This window comes from Myiozetetes cayanensis, unplaced genomic scaffold (assembly GCF_022539395.1).
Source record: "Myiozetetes cayanensis isolate MyiCay16 unplaced genomic scaffold, myiCay2020 scf1, whole genome shotgun sequence".
NCBI classification, from domain to species: Eukaryota; Metazoa; Chordata; class Aves; order Passeriformes; family Tyrannidae; genus Myiozetetes; species Myiozetetes cayanensis.
Genome location: NW_026086604.1, coordinates 6800719 through 6812040, shown reverse-complemented (window position 1 = coordinate 6812040; position 11322 = coordinate 6800719). Strand labels below are relative to the sequence as shown.

General features: G+C 39.5%; 1 protein-coding gene across 9 annotated transcripts in view; it reads left to right on the top strand.

The window, feature by feature from the left end:
- Positions 1–218: 218 nt before the first annotated feature.
- PHF20L1 (PHD finger protein 20 like 1) overlaps positions 219–11322 on the top strand; it is a 53879-nt gene continuing 42775 nt past the window's right edge. For all 9 annotated transcript variants that reach the window (XM_050306590.1, XM_050306617.1, XM_050306580.1 and 6 more), the window contains exons 1-5: positions 219–314; positions 1301–1406; positions 8471–8642; positions 8797–8881; positions 9637–9725. In XM_050306590.1, the coding sequence (XP_050162547.1) occupies positions 1324–1406; positions 8471–8642; positions 8797–8881; positions 9637–9725 (429 nt within the window). In that variant the 5' untranslated portion in view covers positions 219–314; positions 1301–1323. The remainder of the gene's footprint in view (positions 315–1300; positions 1407–8470; positions 8643–8796; positions 8882–9636; positions 9726–11322) is intronic.

Here is an 11322-nt window from a genome sequence, read left to right as displayed (position 1 = left end):
CTGGTGCTCTGGCAGTGTCCCTGTCCCAGTGTCCCCATCCCGGTGTCCCTGGCAGTATCCCTATCCCAGTATCCCTATCCCAGTATCCCTGTGTCCGGTGTCCCTGTCCCGGTGTCCCAGCCCATCCCGCTCTCCCTCAGCGCCGCCGCCGCCGCTCTTTGTCTCGCCGGTCCCGCCCCCGCGGAGTCACGTGCCGGGGGCGGGGCGCGTCGCGCGGCGGTGACGCGCGCGGGGCGCGGGCAGGATGGGGCGCTGAGGGGCGGCCGGGCCGGGCCGGACACCCCGCGGGAGCCGCCGGGCGAGCGGAGCGGGCGGTAAGGGCGGAGCGCGGCGGGAGAGGCCGGGGGAGCGCGGGCCGTGCGGCTCCGGCTCGCCCCGCACCGCGCCCGGGCCTTGGCGGGGCGGCGCCCGCGGCTCTGCCCGCGCCGGGCCCCGCCCGCGGCCGGGGGGTCCGGCGGGGCCTCCCCCGGGAGCGCCGAGCGCGGAGCCCCCGCGGGGCCGGGGCCGGAGTGCGGGGCCCTCGCCGTGTCCGCGCTCCCGGCTCTGGCGGTGCAGCCCCGTCACGGAACGGGGGTCCCGCTGCCGCTCCCGCCGCGGCTCCGGCCCCGCATCCCCGCACCCCTGCCCGGCTCCGGGCTCGGGGGGCACAGGGGGCACGGCGGAAAGTCACCGCGGCAGCGGCGGTGCTTGCTCGGAGCGGTGATTTTTATTTATTTTTTGTTAGCAGTTACTGACATCCGTAATAAAATTAAAAGCCAGTTGTGACTGAAACTTGCTCAGTGCTGTGAGTGCGACTCCAGAGCGCACGGAAAGGCTGCAGATGGCTTTTTTTTTTTTTTTTTTTTTTTTTTTTAATTTTCATTTTGCTTGTCCTTTAGGCCATGTTTATCTATTCTTGGTAAGGTGAGTTTTTCTTGGTGTTTATGTTTTCTGCACTTGAGGAGAGCACGCGTGTTCACTATAAGTAAATTAAAATGTTGCACCAAAAGGACATGAAGGAATTACAGTGTAGTACAGTTCCAGAGATGACCATCAGATTTTTTTTCCTATTATTTTTGACTTAAGGTTGATGACAGTTTGATTTTTTTTTTTAAGGGAAAGAAATCGGAATAAAAGTACGTAGGAACGTTTTTTCCGTGCTTTCTTTGGGCCTTGACTATATTTCTACAAGCTTAGCAATTAAATGAAAAGTCAAGATTGAAATTTCACATCTTTTTCCACTCTCTAGAACATATTGCTGTCAGTGACACGTTTTAGGCAACATTATGTGTTTTAATGCAACTTTTTTCTTCCTTCAAAGGTGGTGAAAAAGAAAATATCAAGATGAGTAAAAAGCCTCCAAATCGTCCTGGAATCACATTTGAGATTGGTGCTCGTTTGGAAGCACTGGACTATTTGCAGAAATGGTATGGAAAACATTGTACATTTGATGAGAGCATAATTATTTTGTGTACGTTGTGTGCTTTGATATCTGATTATATGACTTAGTGCACCTATTAATTGACTGTTTCACATGTGAACTTCATGAGTTTCCACCAAAGTCCGTTAACACTGTTCTCTTTTAGGAAAGTACTCCCTCTTCAGAAATCAAACTAAACTTTTCTGTGGGTTTTTGTTTGTTTGCTTTTGGTTGCTTGTGCAGCTGTAGTGAGCAAGGAGCATTTCTGGGGTAGTGTGGAATGCAGTGTCGTGGCTGAGGTGGTCGATGTGACAGTGTTAGCTTAGTTAGTTAGTTTAGTTATCACACTTCATAAGTTCACAAAACTGATCAAAAAAAAGAAGAAGGCATCCTTAATTGCTGTGCATGGGATAGGCCAGTACAGTTGTGTTTGCATCAAACAGCTGGAAGAATGAAGGGCTCTGCAACCACCCAGGCATGTTGTGAGTTCAAAGGCTATAAAATCAAACTTGTGGGCACAAGGACCACGCTGCACAGCATTTGTGTGTTGTGAAAGGGGCTGTTCTAATAAAATAAATGGTTAGTCAAAATTTTATTAAAGCAAGTGGACTAATTTGATAGTGTGTGCTGACCATGCTAGTTCTGTTTGAAAAATCCCTGGTTTTGTTAAAGCAGATGACAGAAGAAATTGATGCTGCCACCCAGAAATTTTTTCTCCTCTACTCTCTGGTTTATGAAGGCTAGGAAGTGTAGAGGTGTGTGCCTGCTTTTCTGCTGCATTCCTGGAGAGCTCAGCATGCTCCTGTAAATATCTGATCCTTTAACTCCAAGTGATGTGAGAGACAAGTCTGTGTATTATTGACATGTTTGCTCCAGAAGTTCCATGCTCTGCATAAAAAGTTGAGTCAAACCTTTTATCTGTAAGAGCTTTGATTTTAATTATAGCAAAATTGTTTGTTTTAATCAATGGTCTCTGAAAGAAGTGATTTACAGAACAGTTCTTGTTCTTACCTGTTGCTGTAGAGTGGATTTTCAACATACTAATTCTATAACTGAATGCCAGCATGATGAAACCATCCAAATAGTGCCAAAAAAAATAATTTTAATACAACTTTCTATAACATCTTCTGTGGCAGAAATAATTGGTTAATATAACTAGGTAACAAAAATTAATGTGTAAAAGTAGCTTCAGCTTAATTGTATAAAAAAAAAATCACTGAATACCCAGTGTATAGCTTGTTTCAGATATGCCCAGCATTTCCACAGGGGAGGGTTGCATGTCAGCTCTGGAGGTCTTGTCTAGGTTTGAGTTGTCAGGCATGGGCCACGTCACAACCTCTGCAGCTGAGTTGCTGAGTGTTTTCAGGAAGAATAGAATTTATCCTGAACTTTCTAGGAATTGATTCATCATCTGTACCACCAGGTAGAACAGGGCAAGTTTTATATGCATGTAAACTTTTGTGGTGCCGTGTACAGGAGGAGAAATTTAATAATGGAAATTTTGCAGTTGCAACAAGACTGAAAGCAGAGCTCTGTTTCAAGTGAACTAATATTCACATGCAGAACCAAACAGCTTGTGACAGAAAGTCTCCTGTTGTGTTATTATTAGGGTGACACGGGTTGCAATAATACTCCATGTGATTTTTTTTTTCTTAGCTTTCTGTTGCATAAGGGGGTGGTGGATGTTTTTTAAATTCTTTCTATATATAATCTGTATGCATTCCCTTGATTTGCATGCATAAATACAGACTTCAAAGAAAATAAAGTTGCTGAACTTACATGAAATCTCTTTATATTTTTTAACAAAAGCTAAATTGAAGAGCAGTGATATTGCTTAGCTCAGTCTTTCTGCAAGTGACAAATTGAGAACACTTGCTGAAAAATAGCCTTTGAAAGGGTTTTATTTTTTTCCTCCATTTTTCTGAAAGCTTACTGTCATTTAAAGATCCACTGTTCATGACCAGTTAAAATGTTAATCTAGAAAGGCTTCTAGAGGATGTGAGGAAAAAATAAATGTTTGTATGCTTTTGCTTTCTGAGGCACTTTTGCAGGTCTGAAATTTTCAGCTCTGTAGTAGTTGCTGAAATTCATCTCATGGAATCTGGTGTTCTGTTTACGATCTGTAAACTTTGGAGAGGCCATTGTGTGCTGTGACTGTTTATTGCTTAAAAGGCCCATAGTTTTAAATGAATGAAGTTTTTGCAGAGAGTGTTTGGGTCACTGGTATCATTTGTCATGTACCATGACAGAGCAGAAGAAAGCCTGGTCAAACTGGTCAGCAAAGACAGGCTGTCAGTGAGTGTGTTTATTTTTGCTTTATTGTGTAGGTAGCTGCAATTCAAGCTTTATCAAGTGCAGCAGTTGTGTTGTTGCAGGGCATTGTCTTACATAATGAATTTGTACCACTTGTTACATTTAAATTCACTAAAGCAAACTATGAAATGCAGCTCTAATCAAAATCAGTGATGTTATCTGTCAACAGATAGTAAATGGGATGGGATTGAGAATTATGAAATAGAAAATTACTAAGTATATGAGATGATCAGAGGCTTGGACTGTACGACCTGTGAAGAGAGAGTGAGGAAACTGGACTTATTTATCTTGGAGAAGACTTCAGGAGTTCCATGTCAGCCTTATAATACCTGCAAGGCTGTAATCAAGAAGATTTGCTTGGCCAAGCTGTACAGTTAGTTAGAGGACAAAAGACAACAGGCAAAAATTGAATTGAGAGATTTAGAGTGGGTTCAAGGAGAATCTCTTTTCCCATGGGATAGTCAAACAGCGGATCAGGTTGCCCGAAGAGTTTCTGGAGTTTCCAATATTGGATGTTTTCCAAACCTGAGATGGATAAAACCCAGGAAAACCTGACCTGATCCCATAACTGACCCTGCTTGGAGAGGGAGGTTGGTCTAGAGGCTTTCTGAGGTCCCTTTTGACTTGAATTATCTGTGATTTCATACAAAAACTGATACATGTGCACACCCCCCCTCCTCTCACTGAGGAAAAAAATGGAACAGCAGGAAGGCTGCACATACCTGCAAGTGCATGTCCTGTGTAAGACAGTTCTTAAACTGTCAGCTCCCACAAATAGGACAGTGGCCCTGCAAAGCTGATGTATTTAAAGGTGCATCTCATGCTTTTTTCTGTCTTTGTGTGCCTTTTGGGGCTCCAGTATCTACTGGTTGTCCCATAAGCTGCAGATACTGCTTTGAAGAAAACAATCCTGTTGCATTTCTGAGACCATAGTTCTTTATTAATTTGCTTGATGTAAACTCTGAGGTAGTGAGAGAAGTACAGGTACATGGCCCTTGTTGTTCTGAAATGGAAACAGAGCACTAAAATATTTGATTATCTGGATGGATTTTTTTTTTCCCCCCCTAGTACAGAAGAAGCTTTTTCCCTGTAAATCTTTGGGAAATCTTACTTGGTACAGTCTTTGCTTTAGATTTCAGCTGACTGGGTAACCTGACAGGTATTTGAAAGGATGGTGAAGACTCTGCTTTATATTGACTGAATACAATATATATATATATATAAGCTACAGACCTAGAAATATGTGTTTGCAGATTTTGTAGATACCAGAACACTATTTGTGAGAAGTCAGAACAGAGGGTACTTAGGTTTTATCCTTTTGAGGTAGAAGGAAACAGTTTTTATATCAGTATGGCGAAGGCAGGAACTGTATCTGTAGACTTTGTAGGTGCAAACTTGGGCAAATTTACTAAAGTTCTTGCATCCTTTTTTACGGTTTGAAATGCCTGTTGTCCCATTTCACAGGGCAATTCACCACTTTTTGATCACTTTTGCTGGGTTAAAGGGAAGACGATGATGTAAAAATGAAAAAAAGCTCTCTGTGTAGCTGTTACTGGGTGTTGAGTGCACTGGATAAAATAGTCTGGTTTTTTGTTTTGTTTGTTTTTTGTTTGTTTTTTGTTTGTTGTTTGTTTGGTTGGTTGGGGTTTTTTTACCATGTCAAGAAATGAAAATGGGAAGTTTTCAATGATTTTTTCTTGTATAAATGTTAGAACTATCTAACTATCTAACAAGAACTATCTTGTATAAACGTTAGAACTATCGTTGTCTGACCAGTGCTTTATAGTGTAAGTTTTGTAAGCCATTTTAAATTCTGAAGCTTTCCAAAGAATTACATAACTGTAATAGGTTGGAATCGCCAAGATTGGAACCTGCCAATGAAGAGCATGCAATGTGCGAACTGGGTAGATACCATCTCTCCTGTTCTCTCTTTAAAAACGAGAACAAACACCGCTTAAATTTGGATGAAACTTCGTTTTGATTAGTAGATAGTCTTTCCAGCATCTTGTTAAAAAAACACCCCCCAAATTTTCAGGTTATTGTTTCTTCGCACAGAAAGAACACTTTGATTGTTGAATTTCAGTGGGCTGGTCTGTTTGGTTTTCTTGGTTTGTACCAATGTTGGCAAATCTGTTTGTGTATTAGTTTCATTCTGATTACTTAGTGTGCAGTACTTGCTAGGGGATTTAACCTGACTGGAAGGTTGTTTTTGCCTTGGACATCCCTATGGTTTGGTACTGTAAAGAATGATGTTTGTATCCCACTTTGTAGCACTTCTTCAGATGTAACTTTGTAACTTTGCGATGTGTATGAGATGTAAACGTATTCATATTAATCTTTTTAATTTATGAAATTGATGATTTTCTGTAAAAGTACAAAAACACCAGAAAGATATTTCTGTGCAGTGTAAAATTTGCAGTAGGAAATTCTACAATATGTATGTTCTGCACTTTTCCACTGTGGGATCAGTATTGTGAAATATTACTGTTTATACATATTTGTGGCACATTGTGTGCCTAATTTTAGTAGATATTGAGGGTAATAGCTTGTTGCTAAATCCATACAAAGTTGTGTTTGGGTTGCCTAATAACCAATCACACATGGCTTGGGTGGTTCCATCTCCAGGGACTGAAGTTGAATGCAGGTTTTGTCTATTCATCTTGCAACTGCTCTGTTAAGATACATTGGAGAAACATAAATTATAAAAGATTTTGATTGCAGAAATGCTTTTTGAAAGGGAAATTAACTGATAAGTACCTTGTGGCTGCATTTCCTCTCTAGAGTGATCTCTAATGAGACTTAATATTTTTTGTATCTTCTTTTATTAACTCCTGCTAACTTTGCTCTTTTTATTTTCTCTATGTATTAATTTCTTTATTCTTGGCTTGCTGAATTTTCATTTTAAACTATCTTAATTTTTAAATATTTGTCTCTAAAGTCTGCTGTGTATTTTAATTCCCCCTCTTATTCGATTTTCTCTTTCCAGGACATTGTACTGTAATTTCCTGGTTTGTCCCTCCTGTTGTCTTCTCACACAGTGCTTGGAATGGTGGCTTGGCTGCTGCTGATCAGGGAAAACTCCCAGCCGTAACAAGGGAACTGCTGTAGGGAAACACCATAACAGGAACAAAGTGTTTGCACTGGAGATGTGTAGGAAAAGGAGATACTGATACAGCTGATACAATAACCATAACTTTCATACAATAACCATAGTTTGGCATCACTAGGTGTCTGGCATCTGATAAGCCTAAAATTTCTAAGGGTGCTGAGAAAGTATCATTCTTGGCTTCCATTTTGCTGCTGCAGCATAAACTCTCCTTTTTGTTGGCTACAAAGTTGACTTCCTGTCCTCTTGCTTTTCTGCTTCCTTCCCTCTGATAAATGCTTTCTGTGTCATCCTTTAGTAGCATTGTTACTCACAGGTTTGCTCTAGGAACAGTAACTTTACTTTTTGCTCTGCTTTGCTTCTCTTCCTGCTTATTCTGAGACTTGGTGTGTAGTTGTAAAACGTCTGAAACTGGAACACTTGGGAAGATGAGAAAAAATAGTAAAGAATTTTATTATAAAAATTCCTAAATGTAGCAGCATATGGTTGTTCAAAGTTAAACCAGAATGCTGCTGCTGCGATTCAGGTTTGGTCTGTGAATTTTACTTCCTGCTTTGATGCAGTAGATCATCAGCTTCACCATTCTTGTTAGAGTGGTGTTGTCTGTCTGCTTGAGAGGGGAAAGAGGGATTGATCTTGTTGTTTTCTCTGGAAGAAGACCCATGAAGTGTCTTGGAAAAGATTTAGTTAGTTGCGTGGCAAATGAGAGTCTCCAGTTTTAGACTAAGACTTTGTGGGGGAGAAGTTGGGAACTTAAGGAATGGCTATGAAAATATTTTGCGTTTCTGAAATATATGGATGAGAGAAACGCAACAAGAGCTTGTGCTGTCTGTGAATTCTGATGTGAGGGTGAAATGTGGCTGAAGTAGTAACCTAGAAAATCAGTTTTTCGTAATCAGCAGCTCCTGAAATATTTAACCGTTGGGAAGCTGTGTACATCCCTGCAGTTAAGAAGTAGGACTGGAGAAAGGAAGGAGCAAATTGAGATTGGCACCTTTTGTTCTAATGCCCAGTTCTAGTCACTGGGAAATAAGGAAAGCCAGTACTTCTTGAAAACTTACATTTTAATCAGAACACAGTGTTAGAGACTCCTTTAACAGTGCAGTCAGTATTTTGGAGAGAAGGCATTCAAAATTGATGATGTTGACAGGGTTCCTGTACAGTTGCTTTTCTAGATGATGGAATTTGCAGCAGGGCTGGGAATTGGTCACTCAAACTCTACTCTCTTACTATTACTCCACAGTAGCACTTGGTTAGAAAAACAGGTTGCGAAAGTTAAAGGCAGCTGTCCTTGGCTGAGGTCTTCCTTTTCAATACATGCTTTGTTAACTTTAGCTCATCCCTAGTATAAACTCTCATTAAAAAATTAAATATCTAATTAACTTTTTTTCTTGAGATTCTTTACACTTTTGAATCGGTTTCAATACTTTCGTGGAGGGCAGAAGGAGTTGAATTCTGCCTCGTTCCCATTTTCACTGATGTATATCAGCCCTTGAACTAAATCTTACCAATTTAGTAACAATGTTTTTTCAGACTTGGAGAGTTGTCTGTACAAGGTGTGTTACAACTTTCTGAATGGTCGTGTAAGCACTTTTGCATCTAAAACAAGTAACAAACCTTTGAGCTTTACCAGTTCATGTTTATCATTCGAGGTACCCATCTCGTATTGAGAAGATAGATTATGAAGAGGGGAAGATGTTGGTCCATTTTGAACGCTGGAGTCATCGCTACGATGAGTGGATTTACTGGGACAGCAATAGGTTGCGACCTCTGGAGCGACCAGCATTAAGGAAAGAGGGCCTGAAAGACGATGAAGAATTTGTTGTAAGTGGCACATTTATTTTATCTCAGACTTTTGCTAACTGTCGTACTTGTTTTCCTACATTAAATCTCTCTAGTACATAATGTTTAATTCATTTTAGGGGAAAAAAAAAATCTAAATTATTTAAATAATAATGAATAAATTTGTATAAAATAGGATTTTAAACCTGGAGAAGAAGTCCTAGCTCGTTGGACAGACTGTCGATATTACCCTGCAAAGATTGAAGCCATTAATAAAGAAGGTATGTATGCATGTATGGTCCATAGGTAAGGTCTGTTTGCATATGTTATGCTGTAGATTTAGTTTGCTTAAGAAAGGAATATGCCTATAAAGTTTTCCTCACTGCCTCATAAGTGAAAATGTTTTTATCAAATTTAGTATTAAGTTTGTATTTTATCTGTATGAAATTAGAAAATTGGAATTTCTCCTAGAAAACAAAATACTTAGTGTTTTTAATCAGTGATCAGAAGATCCAGTGCACAGTCTTAGGAATATTCCATACTATTGTTGATTTGGGTTAATGATATATTTAAATTTTCGTGATGGTTTTAGTTCTGTTTATTGAAGAAAAACAACAGAAATGGGGAAATAAAGGAACGCCTTAGATGAAATACTTCACGGTGGTGATATTTCTAGTGCACATAAGTGGAAGTTTTTACTGTAGTTAAAACAAATGAGGATTTGGTTGTAAGTTGAATTGTTTCCCTAGTGTGGCATCTTAAATATGACATAATTCTTTCAATGAATTATGAGCAAAAGTGACTCAATAGCTTAAACATGCTTGGCATTGTTCAACTGGACAAAGAGCAACAATATGAAAGCAGGGTTTTATTAAGACTGTAATTTTTTTTTTCCTTAAAATTCTGGATCCCAACTGTCCATAAAGCCTTTTTACTCCGTTCATACAACATAGAAAACATTTTGCTAAAGCTTTCGTAGTAACAAGATGTGTTTGCTTCTTAACTACTCATAGTGATTGCATCAATCATTTTCTAGGAACATTCACAGTACAGTTCTATGATGGTGTCATTCGATGTCTTAAAAGGATGCATATCAAATCTATGCCAGAGGATGCAAAAGGGCAGGTAAGGATACTTTAGGTAATGCTGTGTTAGGTTTTTATGTAGTTGTTTGTTTTTTTGTTGGTTTGTTTTCTTGGTTTTTTTAGTATCTTGAGATAGTAAAAGTATCATGTAGCACAACTGGTTTTTAGGTTACAGTCTTTATTCCAGGTCCTGCACTGCCTTGCTTCACCAGTTTATGGATGATGCCTCAGAGTGTGCTGCTCCAGTGGCCTTGCCTCTCCCTGAAATGCCTGGCTGCTGGACACTCCATTGCCAACTAATCTGTTCCCAGAGCCTTGTCTTGCAGAGTTGACTAAACCAGGGGCATCCAGTGACTTTTTCCTCTGGTGTCCCTCAGGAGAAAGCTTTAGCTTGTCAGCAGTCTGTACTGCTCATTTTTTTGTTTAATTTTATTTATTCCCCACCCTCTACCCCATCTCTTTGGTTACTGCTGTGATATCTTTTTTGCCCACGTGTTCTTATTAATGTGACTGGAGGTTTTCTCCCTTGTATCAGAACTTTTGGGCATTTGGACAGATAAGTGTTTCTTGTCTTTTATAATGTCCAGTTACTGTTAAAGACAAGATGCTGAATAGAAGTTGAGGGAAACTGTGCAGTAGAGGACCTGATTTAGTCACTAGGCTCATGTTTACAATAAATTGTTTCCTGAAGGAGACTAAACTGAAATCTGTAGTCACACTAACCCTGGTTTCTTGCTGCAGTCTTACAGTAACTCTGTTGAACCAGTGTGTAGTATTTCAAAGAATACTCTCAGTAGGGCAGTAAGTTAGGAAACTACAGAGTTTCATTTCATTTTCTAAAAGGCAAAACTTTGGTAATGTGGTTGTGACTGAAATGACATAACTCTTTTGTGACAGTATAAAGAAGTCCCTGACTCTGTCCTGTGCTTTTCTAGGGAGTGATGTTGTGTCTAATCTTGAGTCACTATCTTAGGCCACAAGCATTTTCAACTTTAAAAAGAAACAGTAAATCCATTTCTCCACAACCATTGTGTTATCTACATATGCTTGGTGGCAGTCCAGCTCATCTATTATTTCTAATTTTTCTCAGTAGTTGAGAGTTATGGTGCCACTCATGCATTTCAGGGGCTGAATATAGGCTGCTTTAATAAAATCTTGAGAAAGAATGAGGGGGACAAATTTATACTTTCTAAGATGGATTTAGAATTTTGAAATTGTCTTGAAGCAAGAACACCACCAATTTTGCTTCCTATAATGCTAAATGACATTAGTTGTAGCATTTAATTTTGCAAAAGTAGAAATAAGCGTGAAGATATTTAGGTTTCAAAGACAATTTTTCCTACAACATTTCTCCTATATCATGCTATGGTAAAATGCTTGTTTTTTCTAAATATTTTTGTGTTATTTCAGAATGAAAACATGATCTAAGATTTGGTTATCTGAAACTGAGCTTTATCTAAGCCTAAAATGCAAATGGAAGTTTTTGCTGTTTTGCATTATTTATAAGAAAACACTTACTAAAATTTATGTAAAGCTTACAAAAATGCCAAGAAAATAAATTGATTTGAAAAATAGTAGACTTGTCAGATCCAATGCTTCATGCTTAATTTAAACCTGTAACTTGGTTTTTGCCTGTT